This window comes from Leptosomus discolor, chromosome 2 (genome assembly GCF_034619465.1).
Source record: "Leptosomus discolor isolate bLepDis1 chromosome 2, bLepDis1.hap2, whole genome shotgun sequence".
Taxonomy (NCBI): domain Eukaryota; kingdom Metazoa; phylum Chordata; class Aves; order Leptosomiformes; family Leptosomidae; genus Leptosomus; species Leptosomus discolor.
Window position 1 is genome coordinate 123,509,723 of NC_141392.1, and position 17,067 is coordinate 123,526,789.

At 41.7% G+C, this 17,067-nt stretch overlaps 1 protein-coding gene across 1 annotated transcript in view; it reads right to left on the reverse strand.

Annotated features, from left to right (window-relative positions):
* PKHD1 (PKHD1 ciliary IPT domain containing fibrocystin/polyductin) overlaps nt 1–17,067 on the reverse strand; it is a 265,896-nt gene that overhangs the window by 19,658 nt on the left and 229,171 nt on the right. Inside the window, exon 59 of the mRNA XM_086461672.1 lies at nt 10,514–11,519. Within this exon, the coding sequence (XP_086317798.1) occupies nt 10,514–11,519 (1,006 nt within the window). The remainder of the gene's footprint in view (nt 1–10,513; nt 11,520–17,067) is intronic.

Consider the following 17,067-nt stretch of genomic DNA (forward strand, 5'->3'; position numbering starts at 1 on the left):
TTTGTCTGCAGAAGTTGCTGAGGCTCTGCGGGAGAGCAAGTGTCTGCTCTTTAGTAGCAAGGAAATCGTGGAAAGCAGAGGGTCTACTGCAGGTATTAAGGCATGATTGAGAAATTAGGTGGAGAGACTTGGGGCAAAGGGAAGGAAATCTCCCTGAAATCAAGGAGAGCTTGTCATTTTAATTATAATTACAATAATAATTATAATAATGATGACAACAATAATTACAATAATACTAGTAATAATAATACTAATAGCTATTATTGTCGGTTGACTTCAAGGGCAAAGAGATCAGACTGAGAGCCTGGGTCAAAAGTCCATCAAAGTTAATGGATATGTCTGTACTAGAAAACTAAATATTGCCAAAGAACAAGCCTTGGCATTGGCACTTGATCACCTCTCCTGTTAAGCTGTCAGTCCATCACAAGCTGTGGTCCAGGCCCAATAGTAAAGTCCAGGACAACTCCCAAACGGTCTGGGAGCTAATACAGACAAAGAATATTCTCACTTGGCGGATTGGATGAGGCCACTCTGAGATGGTGGGTGAGAGAATTTAATTTTATGGACGCAAGCTGATCATCTGGCCTTGGTGCCAGAGAACAGTCCCTGGCATATTTAATTTCCTAATAAACACAGACAATGAAACGAATTGAACAGTTGTCTGTGTATGACTGTAATGCTGGTGTTGCAGCATCAGTATAGCCTGGGAAGAGGAAGGAGATTGGAAAGAATTTGAGGAATAAATAATACATCAAAATGCATCATGGTCAAGACAAAGGGTTTTTTTTTTTATTCTTGAAAAGGTGGTGATTGCTGGTGAAGAGAAGACAGGCCACAAGAAAGAAGATGCTGTAGCGAAGACAGGAGACAGGTAGGCAAGCTGAGAACTTGTGTAAAGCAAAGTAGGTACAGATTCACTGGAAGGGCTGTGAGGAATTTAGCGTCTTTGGGTGAGAGGTGCGTTTTCATGTCATGTGGTGATGAAGTTAGCCAGACACCAGATATCTGTGCCGCCAGCTGCAGATCTTTGTGTCCCCCTGCAGAGCTTATCATCAAGTAATAGAGACAGGGAAAGAGAGACGTGAGCATCCAGAAGACAGTGAGGAGTCTGAGGTCATTCTTACTTTAAGCAAAAAGCTATCCGAAGGATGACTTTTATTTCCACTGATGACCATGGTTTTGCATATTATAGAAAGAAATCAAAGCTAGAGGAAATAAACTTCAGTGGAAAGCAGGCTGCAGCTTTCCTTAACAACAGAGAAACAACAAATGTATAATAATGATCGTATCTCCTTATGAGGGCTAAACTAACAGACTGAACAGGACTCATGGTGTCAGACATTATTGATGTCTCCCTTCTTTCATGTAGGTTGAGTCAATAAGACCAAAATTTAAAAAAAAACTAGGCACCTAGATGCATATTCTAGCTAGCATCAGCAGGGAGCTTTGAACAAAGCCATGGGTCCACTGCCCTGGAGGTCAGATGCTGTGATGGCACAAAGCTAACAAGAGAAGATCTAGTGGTGCAGAGGGGTCACTACTTCGCAAGGGGGCCTAGGTTGATTGTGAACTGGGATAAGAAATAACTGAATTGCCTTAGTGGGCAAGGCTGAACAAGAGGAGTATGTTTCTTTACCTTCTGTTAGGTTTTCCTTTCATAAAGCAAAGATGCTTTAGTTAGAAGCTGGATATTTAGTGGCTGTTCAAAGCTTCAAATGAGTTGGTTAGACTGAAAAAGTTCTGAAAAAGAGGTCCAGTGCATACTCTCTTGGAATATGTATCAACTAAAATACCAGTCTTTTTGACCAGCTTCTTCTGACATTAGCTTTTTGGGACATTACCACCATCAAATCTCTATTCCTCCATTTGCTAGAGACTCTCCAAGCTCCAAATGGCTCCCAATCTAGCTGTCGGGATTTTTTTTCCCCTATTTTACAAATCAGTAAACATAGTCATGGAGCATCAACACAGCTGTCCAGGAACACATAGACATGTCTCTGTCATAAGGGCGGTCATCCCCCACTGCTCAGACAACCTTTGTTTAGCACTTTTCAATCCCAGTGGCAACAAAAACTGAAAGCAAGCAGCTGCCTGGTGGATGGAGCTGGTGGAGTCCAGATTCCTGTGGTCTGGAGTGATAAGACACATGAATAAAATAAAAAAGGGAGACTGGAGGAACTTAAAGGATCCACTCAAGGGTGAGATGGGACCACCAGGAGCCTTTAGAATGAGAATAGAGCTGGGCCATCAAATAGGAGAGAAACATCCTCCAAATTCCTTAGTGATTTCCATTAATCGCTGAACATGAGTGGAAATTCCCCTACTTACAAAGCCGCCTGCTAGTGGCAAGGAGACAAGCCAGGCCTTCTCCATAACACACTTCCAAAGTTTACTGTCAGAGAAACGTCTTTTATTAAATGTAAACAACATCCCGCCGGAGGTCAGAGCCTTGCTGCTGCTGCGTATCCCAAGGTAATACCACTTTAAGCTCCACATAAACTCTTAAACAGTTTCTATCCTAAAACCAGACCGTAGGTGGTAGAGTTTTTTACGATATGTTATAATAGTGCAATAAATCTGTTAGCTTAAAATCGAATCTCCGTGGCCTTTTAGAGAAATCATCATTAAATGCAAGGCCCTGTTAATGATGCCATCCCAGTGAAATTGTTTAATCTGCTAGGGGGGTGAAAGGTCACCAAATGAATTTTTTATAATACATCAACTTGACACGCAATAGGGAAAACTGTAATAGATAAAAGCAAAGGAAAAGGGCACTGTCTTCTTCTGATAGGTCAATAGCAGCCAAGAGAGTCACTCATCCACTTTTCCTTCACTACCGTGCTCCTTTTCCATTTAATATGGACACCCAATTAATACCTCAGCACCATAGACAACCTCATTTTAGGTGAATTATAGCAATTTCTTCCCCCTTCTCCGAAATGAAAGTGATCACAATACATCATAGCATTGTGCGAATTAACGTTAATTGATTCGAGTTACCAAGCATTGATGGGCCACTTCTATAATCTGGTCCTTATTGGGAGCTGGAAGGGATGGAGGGAAGATTAGATTGCATCCTCCGTTGCTTTGACGACGGCGGTCACCTGATGGCTTGTTAGACAGTTGTACGCTTCTATTGCCGGCCCCAGTGGGGTCGTCAGTAAACTGGAGTGATGTCCAAACATCATTACATGCTGCTCCGATATTAAAGCAAAGGGATTAGCACCTTATTGCAAGCAACCTGGATTTGTCATTGTGCTGTCGTTATCCAATTTCCAGATGATAATGTGACTGTGGCCTGCGGGCACAAGGTCCTACAGCCAAACCAAGGTGTGCGTGTGTATATATATATATATATATATATATACACACACGTATACATACATATACGTGCACACATCCCCACAAAGACCCAGCATCACAAGACATTTAACCCTTTGCTGGCCAGATTCCTGCTAGCAAAGCATGTGGAAGAATTTTTCTCCCTTCCCCATCTGATGCACATCAGCAGTCAAGAGCGCAATGCGACAGAAAAGCGGGCTGACCTGGGAGCTGACACAGCCATCACTCACTCAAATGTCACACCAGACAAGCTCTGCTGGTAGAGGTGACAGCACTCATGTTTTAAATAAGGCCGAGTGGGGAAAGGATCGGTCCCTCAGAGACGTGGCTGGCAGCTCCTCTCTGCCATGCGCACGTCGTGTAAATCATTGTTTTTACTGTAGGTCCCAGTAATTGTTAAAGGGGGAAATGGAGCCAGATGTGACATGAGCAAGGCAGGTTTTGTCTGACAGCACTGGGGCAGTGCTGGGACCAGAGCTCTTTCCAGTCCCTGAGAAAGACAATGGGGACACTCCTGGCCTCCTGCATGTTTCCAAACATCTGTAACTTCTGGGGCTACACAGGGAAATTGGGAAAAGCTTCTCTCGAGCTGATCCCCTTCATTTTAAACTGAGATTTAATAACATAAATCCTTCAATTTTGGGAAGACCCATTTCGGGAATATATGGCAATATTTCACTCCTTCCTCCCATAAAGACCTGCGAAGTCCCACATTCCTTTTCCTGAGTCTCTCTGACCCTCTTTGTCTTCCTCCTTCTCTGCTCTCTCCTGCTCTCCTTTCACCTTTCCTATCCCCTCCTCCCTTACTGCAGAGGAACCACCTGGGTTTGGAAACCCATTGCCGGAGCAAGTTGTTGTTTCCACCATAGTTACAGCTGAGGTGGGACTTCTCATTGCCTGAATCTTGTAATTCACAGGTGTCATCTTTGAGTGGGATTGGCAAATTTTTAGATAGGTTTGCTATGTACAGTAGATACTAATAGAAATGTAGCTTAAAAATAGGGCTCAGTATAAGAGGGGGAAGGTAGTTTGGGGGGTTGGTAGTCAGTGACAGACCCTTTAACACCTACACTGCCAGAAGGGGTCCAGTCCAGGACAGCAGTGGCGAAAAAGTACCATTACCTCACTTGTGATGGTAACATAAAGCTCCATGGCTGTTGTCTAGAAGAGTGTTTTGCAGATTTGTTTGAAAACTTGCAAGGGAAATATTGATTTCACAAAAGGATCATATACAAAGGGGCAGATTATTTTGATTGTTTTGGGGTTTTTTTCCCCTCAAAGACAGACACTCAATATTATGGACAGACATCGTTGTAATTAGCAGTAGTCTATACTGTGGTACTACCTTCAACATGCATGAACAACTCATATGCCTACTCTGCAAGGTATACCTCATGCTTATTTAGGACAGTCCCTGAATGAAAAGTGTTTCTATCTAAGTTGCAGTTTAATTCCTCTACTAACCATGGATGAAGGCCACAAGATATCTCCTCAGTTTCCCCTCTCTAAGTTCAATTTGAAGAAAAATGGTAAAATAGCAGCCTTGGGGTCTAACATCTACATGGCCAAAGACCTTGTGTGGCATCGTCATCTCTGGTATGACTGTGCCTTCCTGACACCACCAATATACTGACAGTTCAGTTTCGATGCCCAATTTCAGTTCCTGGATTTTCTGCTAAAAATGTCCCCAGAAGCAAAAAAAAAATAGCAAAAGGCTTTGTGATTAAAAAACTTCACCTCTGGCTCCCAGAATGACTTCCCTCAAACTCTTTTCACGCAGAAGCCTCTGTTGCCACCAACTTCCATGCAGAAAGAGCTGCCTGAGTCTCTGAGTTCTAGATGACCACCTACTTCTTGTTGATAGATCCCACAACTATTGCTTCCCAGTTTGAAAAGAATTATTAATTGTGAAAAAAATAGTGAAATTCATACTGATTCCTAAAGCACAGTATGATAACAGTTCTATACGTCACAACACTGTTTACACATATATTAGCCTCCAATTTATTCTCATGAAGTTTCTTATCCCATTGCTCCTGTAAATAGCCCATTCCAGAATCCCACTCCTCTGATTAGAAAACTTCCAGGTTATTCAGGTGTGCTTTTCCACAGTTTTACAAGACTGCTAAAGGAGATGTTAGCCAAAAATGGGCCTTGGCTAATCCCAAATTTTTTAAAAAAAAAAAAAAAAAAAAAAGAAAACAATTTTGAATATATCTTTGTAAAAAAATCAGGAAAATCGAGTAGTGTTTAATGGGAAATGGTCTTCTTCCAGTTCTGTTGCAAGGTTCTTCCAGTTTATTCTCTGAGGAGCTGCCTTCTTTTTTTTAAAAGCAAATTTACCTTGCACCCATTTGTTCCTGTACTGTCATTGTCCATTAGTGTCTAAACCTTCCTCTCTGGTATTTGCTCTTCCAACGTAATTTCACAGGTAGGATGACACCTCTCCTCAGCCTTACTTTGCCAAGTTAAACAAACCAAACTCTTTACTAAACGATTCTGTGATTCTATTCCCTACACCTTAAACCAAACTCCATTTCCATGATCACCTTAAGTGTCCTTCCCTGTATCTACTTGAACTGAGTTTATCTTTTATGTACATCAACAAGCAGAGTGGCACATGCTGCTCAAGAATATGTCCTCTATAGTGTTCCTATGAATATCTGATTCAAATTACATAAGCTTAGTTTTCAATTTACAGTTGAAGCTCCTGAGTATCACCTTTTCCACATCTTCACTTCGGGGCTGTGTGGCAGATAAAACCTTGATAGAACTGCTCAAGCCCAGATCCGAGGTCGTGATTTTTATCATCCTGTCTTTGCCTACCCACTGGAGGAAAAGTTATATCCATACTCAGGAAGAAAGTTGTGCAAATCCCTACAGCAGCCTGCCTGAAACCTGCATGAACATTACCAAACCCAGCCACTTAGGGATTAGGTTGTGTCAAAATTAATCTAGTGTGGAACTCTAACCTTGCCTGCCTGCATATATGCTGCGTGACGTAGCAAATTAGTAGCAATTTCTCATTTAGTCCTCTGCATGGGTATTGCTGTCTTAATGAGCAGTTCTTTGATGATTTACTTCACTGTTATTGCTTGCTGTGAGTTGCAGACACTGTTATTTCCTGCACACACACTGCTTTTCACATGCTACCCCAAACTTAACTCTTAATAAAGAAAGATTAATGCCTGCAAATTTCAGTTTGTAGCAGGTTAAAGGATCATCAAGAAGGAGTAAAGTACCTTGCTCTAGTGTGGAGATACGGACTAAACGGCTTCTGAATGACTGTACAGCTTTATATTTCTGATTATGTATAAAGGCACCCGCACAAACACATGCAGCACATTTGCTGTTGTGCTCTCTTGTTTTTTCACTTTTATATTTATATAAAAGTTTGACATTAGACAAACATTGCAAAACAGATATTTCTGTCTGTAAATATGTTGTAGTATATCTTAATACACTGACATTCACAGGAAGGTAAAACCCTGTGATAGTCATGTCTGATTCTCCAGCTGTGCAAGACTATAGCAGTCACAGCAACCACCTCCGCCTTCCCTTGACAAACCACTGAGCCACGCTTGAAATACCCCTAACAAAGGACTTAAAATCATGTAAAAAAAGCATTTCAAATCACAGTATTTTTTTTAAAGGCTTGGCAATGTGGTATATAGACTTACTGCCTAGCTACCTGACCATAGCAAGGTTTCCAAGGCTCCCTTCAGCCTCGCTCTCCTGGGCTGCAAAGTCAGGCACCCAGTCTCTGCTGATCAAAGATCTTTTTGTTGTTGTCTTGATGCAAAAGGAGCCACTAGTCTGAAACCACAGGGCGACTGGCCTGGCAGGAGTGCAGGTTCTGCGTATATCTGACAGCCTGATTGGATTTTGTAAGACTCAGGGGTGAGAATATCTCTTTTTTTCCTTCCACAGAAAAACACACTGGAATACTTAGCCTGACTTGTAATCCCAGCCCCATTATCCTTGCCTGTGCTAGCATGCACTGCCTAAAGAGAGACAGAGAGACAGTGGGGATACTACATGTCCCAACAGGAAACCCCTGATTTCATTTCACAAGTTATCTGTGGCCTTATTGCATCAGAAATGTCAGCCATGAGTGATTCCAGAAAAGCTATGACTGATGGGGAGCAATAAATAACACTGCAGAGGAGCCCAAGCAGCTAAGGGTGGACGAGCTCTGAGCTGGTCTTATGATCTGGTGGTGTTAGTGTTCTTCTCTTCATTATACATCCCAGGTCTTCCCCTACTGAGACGGTGAATCTCTGGCTTTAAGCTAGTATTGTTCTCAGCCCTATAATAAAACATCCTCCTTCCTAGGGACCTCTCCTGATTCTTGCTGCTCGGACTGGTTTCACAGAGCATGCACAGGTGGGAAGACAAACCCCAGCTGGCAGAGCAGCCTCCAGTGTGCAGAAGATGTCATTTGTGCCTGGAAAAAGGCAGCCACAAGGTTTCTTTGCTGGTACAAGGAAGAGGGTGGTCCTCTGCTTTAGGTGATCTCGACTTCCCCCGCCCTGTGATGTAACACTAATGCATTCAGGAACCTATAGGCATTTAATAGGGTTCTGGTGAACTTTAGAAATCCTTTATCTCGTTCATTTACCACAGTGTAGCTATTCTTGCTCCTCTTGTTCTGATCATCAATAATGGACACACTGAACAAGGGGTCTCGTACCTGTCATACTCTGGAGGCTACAGTATGTCTTGGGATGGTGTAAAGACAGGGTAACATTTCCTGTCACAGTCTGTAAAACTTCCTATGACCTTTTTTTGCTGTCCCATTTTGTAGTATGCTACATCCTAACACAAATACCCACACTGACAACGGTGATGGTAGTTCCGCTGATAAAATATATCGTATAATTTCAGAGTTTGGCCCCGATTTAAGATTTGATCTTGCAAATACTAATTTCCCACTGTACTTAATATAATACCACTTCAAAAAAAAATCTGAAACCAGAAGCAACAAACCAAACCCAGGCAACAAAAGAAAACCAGAGATTCCCATGGTCACAGACCAGTGTCCTTACTGTGGATGCTTCACTACCATAAGCCACACAGTGCCTAGTAGAAAAGTTAAGCGTGTGAATAGGGGTTTGTTTTAGTAGCAGCCAACAGACATGAGGATGGTACAGGGGTCAATGGTAAATGTTAGAGGATATGGTATTAATTAAAGAAAGTAAGTCTTACACAAATCCAATTTCTTTCTTGCATGGATGGAATATGCTTATACTTCAGTAAGGCTCAGTAGTGCACAACATAAAAAAATAACATTATGCAATATCAAAAGAGTACACAATAAGGTTGCCAAACATCAAATCCCATGTCCCCTATTAAAAACAGATGGGATATTACCTTTTTCATATTTCCCATATGCTTTTAATACAGATTCAGGATCTGAGGCTGAAATACACTGCTGTCTGCTCCCTTCCCAGCCTTTTTCCTCACAGCCTTCTCTGCAGATAAGGGCTACCATCTGGGCCATGCAAACAGTGGCTGCAGGAGGCTGAAAAGAGCAAGCTGGGGACAGAAGAAGGAGGGACAGAAAGGGTTATTTGTTGCTATGAGGGAGAGGGGAGAGAATGGCCTTCGAAAACTGAGTCTTGGTAGAGAATATCAATTAAAAACTAGTATGTAAAAAACCAACCAAGAGCTAGGTAAATGACAGAGCTCAAAACGTATCTTCCATTTGGAAATTAATATAAAGTAAAGGAGTGTCCCGTGTTGTTCTGTCAAAATCAGCTGTAGGCCTGATGTTATATCTGCATCAAGAAACAAATATAAAACCACTGTTGGTAAAATGCACGGAAGGATGGGTAGGCTGATAAATTATGGAGGGAAAAGTCAAACATGGGCGCCTAGATCATGTGGTATGTGGGATCTGGGCAAACAAACTGAGTGGATTGGTCCTGGAAAGCTAGAACTGGAAAGGAATACAGTGAGCAGACGACCATAAGCTCTCCTATTTCTTCAGAAAAATGGACTGATGGCATCGTTGAATTCTGCCAGTAGAAAATGGGATTTAACACCACTTTTGCACATGGCACTAACATCATCGAATCATAGAATCATAAAATAGCAAGTCAAAGGGATGTCAAGGATCATCTGGTCCAACCTTTCTTGGCAAAAGCCCAGTCTAGAGAAGACGGCCCAGCACCTTCTCCAGCTGAATCTTAAAAGTGTCCACTGTTGTGGGATCCACCACGAAAGAAAACTGTTGGCTTTTCAGATATGTACACTTTAAAAAGGATTCAGAAAACAGAGACAGATAAGGAAAGAAACACTCACCAGAACTCAAACCTTTCAATTTATTAAAAAGCATACAGCTAAGTGATTTGATTACTCTGGAGGTATCTGGAGGAGGAAGAAAAGTCAATGCCCAGAAACTCACTTATATAACAGTGGAGGAAAGAACAAGAAACTCTCATGGGAAGCTAGAGAGAGAGGTTGACAAGAGAAAGTGGGCAAGTACTCATGACAGCAAAACCAGGGATAACATCCAACATCTAGGCACATATTCAGATAGTACTGGATGTGACCACCTCTTGTATCTTCAAGTCCAGATGATTTTCTAGAATTTTAGCCAAAAAGAAAGGTCAACACCGAGGTATCAAAGTGAACAGCAGTGACTTGTATCATGCAGGAAACTGAATTATAAGATTAAACAATCTTTTCTGGCCTTAAATTTTAAAAGTATATGAATCAAATTTTAGTCCTACAAAGTTAAGGCAACAATCTGTTTTTAATAATGCATCTCTGGTGCTACACCAATTTACAAACATCGAGAGATTTAATTGTTTAAAATTTAAGAGCTATTATAATCTGAACCTCTTTAGAAACATTGACTTTACTCAATACTTCATAATATCAAGGTAGGCTTCCAGGAACTCTCTTCCTGGTTTAAAGCATCACAGACATCTCTGCACTACAGAGATTCATGAGCACCAGCAGAAAAACATGGTAATTCACACTCAGGAGTTCAGCTAGTACTTGAGCATAGATCTGTCATGGAAAGTTTTTAATGTGTTTCAGAATGGTTAGTCATATTTCAGTCAATGGAGAACTTACTCTCCATCTTAATAAGCAGTTCAAGTGGTTCAATTTCCTCGCAACACTTAAATCAGTACATGCTGATAGTGCATCTGATACTCACCTACCGCTAGCTTCTGCTGGAAACAGTAAGGCAGACTGAGTCACCATTAAAGTATCAACTGGGAAGCTAAGGCCTCTCTGAAGGTCTCCAGTCTGATGAGTGTTGATAATTGTTCTGGCCAAACTCTTTAAGCTGTCTCTTGTCAGCTCATTTCTTGGACGGCCTGGTGGATCACCAAGTTCAATGATGAGTACTCTTGATGGACCATCCACATCAGAAGGCTGCAGAGCTCGGGTGCTCGCTGGTCCTCTCCCCACTTTCTGTGAGCCATACCTGCTATGAAAGGCTGTGCAAAATGCCATGTTAGGGCAGTGATATTTCTTTTTGCTAGCATTAGCTGAGAGTACCTTCAGCATGTTTTCACCACCCAGCACATGCTGGACTACTCTGACTTGGTCATGACCAACCTTCAAAAAATCGGCTAATTGACGTATTAGAGTTTCCTCACTCTCTTCCCCAACAGCCTCAGTCACAGTGAAAGCCACAAGAAAGGAAAGGCCAGCAACTACTTCTACAGGTTCCTTCTCATGAAGCAGAACATGGAGAAGATTGTCCTCAAAGCTAAAGTAATTTGCTCCTGCCTTTCCATTCAGTGAAAAAGAAGATGGGCTCGGAGAGATGTATTTCCCTTGAATGAAAACGCGAAGGCTAAGTGGTTCATTGTAGAATATAGCTAATGGCAGTCTGGTTGCATTTTGGCCACTGAGGAGGTACAGTCTGAAAGTCAGAGGTGCTAAGTCTGGGAAGCAAACCGTAGTGAGTTTGGTGGATGGCAAAACAGAAAAGAAAGTAGAGTGATGTTCTGCAGGACAACACAACGTATGCGAAGCCACATCACTGAAGGTATCCATGAAGCTGCCACTCATTGCTACCACTGGAAAAAGTCTCTGGCTGACCATACCGGGGTCCAGGTTTTCAAGGATGACAAGTGCGTGATCTGCCTGTTTGCAGAAGTAGCCTTGTACTGAGGGCTTGAAGATGCATTTGCTGTCATCTCTGTAAATTCCTGGAAGAGAATAGAGAGAGATCAGGGACGAAGAAAAAAATGAAAAAGATTTCTTTCAGACATCATCTCAACATTTTGTGGTATAGCTACTTATTTTCCCATTCAGTGCCCAAAGTCCCTTTTGTTGGTGCTAAAATTCTACACATATTTAAGAGAAACCTGGATGCTAAGAAATATTAAATATATCTACCTCAAGAAGTCCTTGAGCTGAAAATGGTTAAAGAGTGCTAACAAATGACACAGAAGCATCGTGTACATTCACCTTGTCCTTTCTAGATATCAAATTAGGGCCACTGTTGAAAGAGCAGGTATGCTAGATGGACCTTTGGTCTGATCCAGCACTGTGTCCCTATGTCCTTGTGTCTTCTGTCTTCTACATTCTCCTGTTCCTAAGTCTGTAGCAGGGTAACAAACCAGGGAATGACTGCAATTCTTTGGAAAGATAATTTAACACTACACATAGTCGTCTCATCCCACTCACAAGGACCGTATCTCAAACAGAAAACCTAGAAGGGACCAGAACATCACTAATCTACTCCAGTGGTGAACCACCTCACTGAGTTTTAGAGCTAGAAGAAAGCACCATATTCAGACACCTATAAGTAGCAGAGACCTTTACATGTGCTTCAAGTGTCTAAGCTCCCATTGCAGTCAGTGGAGATCTGGACTTTAAATGATTTGCCCACCAGCAGGTATCTAGTATCGCATGGGATGCCCTGAGGTACCTGAGACATGCGACATAGGGTCTACAGGAGGCCAACGCCCTTCAAAGATGGCAGCTGGAGGCCTGGTGAGACAACCCGCAGCACTTGAAATTAAACTAGACACACTTTTATGGCAACTGAAACACCCTCAATTCTCCAGCCATCAATACAGACAAAGCAGTTTAGAAAACAATGAAGTCCACCCTAAAATACCTCTGTTTTGTCAGCTGGATCGCCCTTTACTATCCTGTAATTTTGCTGACCAGAGGTAAGATCCTGTCATTTAAACACAAGTCCAAAATGTCACCTGGACTTCTTTGGGTAGCTACAACATCTGTAGGTGTAACTCATTATCCATGGGAGGGCAAAAGCCACTTTAGGTAACACTTCAGGTATTTTTTCACTGAATATACCAGGAGCTAAGACATTTTAACATACGTCACAATTTGCCACCAAACCCCATCCCAAGTGTCTGTGGAGACAAGTAAAGAGGATCCTTTTATGGAAGGCTCTGTACAGAAGAGATGTAATCCATACAGTCTTCTGAATTAGGGTATGTTCTATCTGACCAAATATAGGTCTCTGCTTTAAGATGAGAGAAATTGTGCCTCAGGCCGTAATGATGAGATCATCACTGGTTATAAAGAGAGAATAAAAGTAAATGAGTTCAGATACGGGCACCAAAAACATAAACATTTCTGCCTGGAGCATCTTAGGAAAAGATGTGTGTTTCTGTTTTTCCTTCTCTCTTCAAAATAAAATCAAAGGAGGAATTTGCTGGTGTAGCCAGCTATAATCCTCCTTCCCTCACTGAGCCTGCTCCTTTCCTAGTTAGCTGTGCTCATGAAAGTGTTAGGCAAAGCATGGCCAATGTCTAAACTAACTCTGCACTCCTCATTCAGCAGCTTTGGGGACATGCATACAGATCAGCAGTGCCTGGCGCTGATGATAAAAAGAAAGGGACTTTGACATCCTTGAGCGTTGCAAACTTTTGGATGAATAAAAGGACATTCCCCTTATCAAGGAAACAGTATGTGAAACTCACTGCTAGAAGAAAATATCAGACTCCTGGAAAAGAAACAAACTATGAGAAATCATTCTGGGCTCTGCTTATAGTTACATCTCAGTGCCTGGATCCTGTGGGCACTTATCTATTATTTATTTCAAGGGGATTCCTCATGTGCAGACCGTGGTCTGTGAGCATTTCCCAGAATGAGCTCTTGCTCTGCACGTCACCAAGGAAAGCAATGAAATTACATAAATGTCAAGCTCTCTTTAGGGAGGATGATCAAGTGAGATAGGATCTGTGCAAAACCTCCTATTTTTAGACACCAGCTTACCATTTTCTTTCCCCTTTTCTTGCCTTTCCTTTTTTTTTTTTTTTTTTTTTTTGCTTTATCAGTGTAAGTATTTTGCTGTCGGCATGTGCTGGGGGCAAAGGGAGAGAGAGAGGCAACTCCATTCAGAAGCCAAAGTGGAAATGCTGCGCTTGGTGATACTTGGTATTGTCCTGGAGCGCTGGGAGGATGCACCCTGCACAGGCAGCCAGCCCACAAAGGCTGACAGATCTCATCATCCGTTATCCCAGAAACCCCCCATCTTCCCCTAGTGACATTTCTCTTGTCTACAAATGGGATTTGCTGATATTTTGTGATTTCCCAGGACTTTCCTTTGCCCTGCCTGCCTTGCAAGGTGGGTTTGCTTAGTTTCCTGCACACACCCACCCACCCATGCACGCACACATATCATTGCTTGTCTCCTTCCAAATGGCCTTATCTGCCAGTCACAATTTCTGCAGCCTGCAATTTCGATCACTTTTAAATGAAACCCATGCTGGCCTTAGTAATCATAATGTCATTTACAATTTACCACAAAACACGTTTATTCAGTTAGTAGCACATTGGAGAAAGAGAACTCCATATGAACTCGCCGCTGAAGCCCTAATCTGATTATTTCCTCATGAAAATCCAAGCAGGGGTGCTTGTAAGAGGGGTCTGAGAGGAGAAGGAAAAAGTGAGTCCTGGCCACAGCTGACTCTCATAATCAATGCGAATAGATAAGTGACGCAGCGTGTCAGGGCCAGCAGCTAATCTGCCCCAGGGCTTTCCTCTAAAAAAGGCCAGAGTGGACAGGACTTAATAAATACTGAGTGACCACCGAATATTGAGCTGACATGTGCTATTTACATTGGCGATGAACAATAACAGTGATAAATTCCAGAAGCATCCCCTGCAATGGGTGAAATTAGATTAAACAGGTTATATTTGTACGTGCGCGTGTGTTTTCACACATACGTGTGTGAAGGGAGGAAAAAAATGCAGAAAAAAAAAGAAAGAAAAAAACTGGTATGTGTGTGTCAACTGGAGACCTTACAAATGAGTGGGAAAGACAGAGAAGTTGTTCATATCTGCAGCAATGTGTGCACAGGTGAGGCTGAACATCGCACCAGGGGCTGCGTGCAGCTGAGCAGGGGAAGAGGGCATGTGTGTGTTGGGTGCGTGCACGGACGCGTGTGCCATGTGTGTGTCCTGCTCAGTGCAAGAAAAAGCGAGAAATAGTAGGTGGAGAGCGTGTGTGTTCCTCTACTGCAGCTATTTCCTCGGCCTCAGAGAGCAGACTCTGCTTTCTGCAGATTCCCCTATCACCAAGCCAAGTTTATTATTTAACTATACACACGCGCACACACACACACACAGACACACAGACATATATATCTATATGAGATTTTAACACTCAGGTTGCTTCTAGGGCTCCTGACAAATATTAACTTTGTGTCAATATTTGTCCTTCCTGTCGTGAAATGAGGATTTTCCACCTCATTTCACATTTGAAAAGAAAAATGCACCGAGGGGGTCCTCTTTGCTTAGGAAAAAACCCGCCACCACCACCAACATCTCATATCCTTTATTTAGAAAAATGGAGCAGGAGAGAAGGAGGGAAGAGTATTTTCAAAATAGATGTTTTGACTTAAAGGCACATAGAGTCCTTTGCAAGTCTCCTGCCTTTTCCCTAGCTCCCCAACACCAAATAAATAAAATGAAGTAAAATAAAATAAAATAATTTCTACATTTAAAATTGAACGAAATACATCAGCATTAATGATTTTCCCCTACAGGTTAACACGGTCATTTCCTTCAGTAATTTTTTACCCATTTCATGATAGATTTCACAATTCATGGTACAAGGAAAAATATAGTCTTTTTTTTTTTTTAAAAAAAAAAAGACAATGTCAGTTTTTTATCAAAATAAAATAAATCTCCCATAATTTTCTTTCCATCCGACTTGATTTGGCCATCAGTTATTTCTAATTTAACTGTAATTATCATTACAAAAATACAAAAGCGAATAGGGAAGGAAGTGGGACGGGGGAGATAAATGGGACACTGTTTAGAAATTGTGATTCATTGGCCTTGGGCTGACCAGCACATATCTTTGCTGAGGGGGAAATATTCATCAGCATTAACTGTTTCTTTTGACCTGCTGACATTCGAATGTGAAATAAAAAAAAAAATAAGGGCCCAGCAATAGGACCTTAGAAATCTAACGCAGGTAAATTATTCTGAGCTCAGTCATTTTTCCTATACAAAAGGTTTTCTGCATTTCTTGAGTTCAGAGGTTGCCCGTAAATAACTTCAACCCTGATTCTCCTGTCTAATCCCTGGCACAGGGTCTTCAAACATACGCACTCATCCTCTGAAAGCAACAGCTCTCCAGATGCTGATCTTGTAAATCTTTATGTAGGTAAGTGAAAACAAGCCCATCAACTTCAGCAGATGCTGAAACAAGGCATCCCCATCGTTTTTAGAAATCCCACTGACTATAGATTAGGGATATCACTCAACAGAGTTTAGCAGTGTTCCCATGGGGGATGAACTCACAGATATGCAATGTCAAGGAACTTATTTGTGGCAGGTTTCTCACAAGGTGTGTGTTGGGAACACACACAGAGGAAGGCATGGTGGTACGTGTGCTTGCTCGTGTATTTGTGTCTATACGTGTGCGAGATACACACATACAAATATGTAATAGCAGGGACTACGTAAATAAAAATGGAGTGATTGCTTTAGGCTGTTAATTCTTTCTTTTAAAGAAAATTATTTTAAAAGGAAATGAGTCTCATAACATTGCACTGTGTGGGTTTTTATGCTCTCCTGTTTATCGTTCCTCCATAAAAAACTTTGAACCCCCCGGCCAATTTCAGTCACATTTGTGAACTGAAAGACATTATGTTCCTATAAGTTTTGTAAAAGTAGGTGAACAAGTAAAGACAGTTACTAGTGCTTCCACTGAAAGAAAGTCTGTAGTATAAGCTTACTTTTATTATGCATCACAGGATCTGCATTGATCCTTCCCCTTGAAGTACAAATCCACAGAAAAACAGGTGTAGCACATGAAATATTTGTTCTTGCTGGTATTGTTTGCATGCACTGATATGGTCACACACACTGCTAATATTTATTCACTGTGAAATCAGGCATTATTTGCACCTTTCATTTGGTTATATTTTTTTTATGCTAGCATCAGCCCTTCGGAGCTCTCCCATGCCTAAGAGGTAAGGCACGTGTGTTACAGATGACAGTATATCTTTCCAAGTTATGAACAAAAATTTGTGGTTTTCCAGTTCCCAGAGACTATAGTAATAAGTTGATATTGACCTTAGAGCTTAAGTGCAAAAGTAGAGTCTTAATAACAAAGACCAGAAGCCTACTGAGGCCGGGATCCTCTCCAACAGTGGTCAGAAAGAGTCATCTAGAAACAGTAGGGGAACAAGGAACGCATATAGCAACGTTCACTCAAAATGCTGCTCAAGCTTTCAGTAATTTACAGGTCAGGAACCTCTTGAG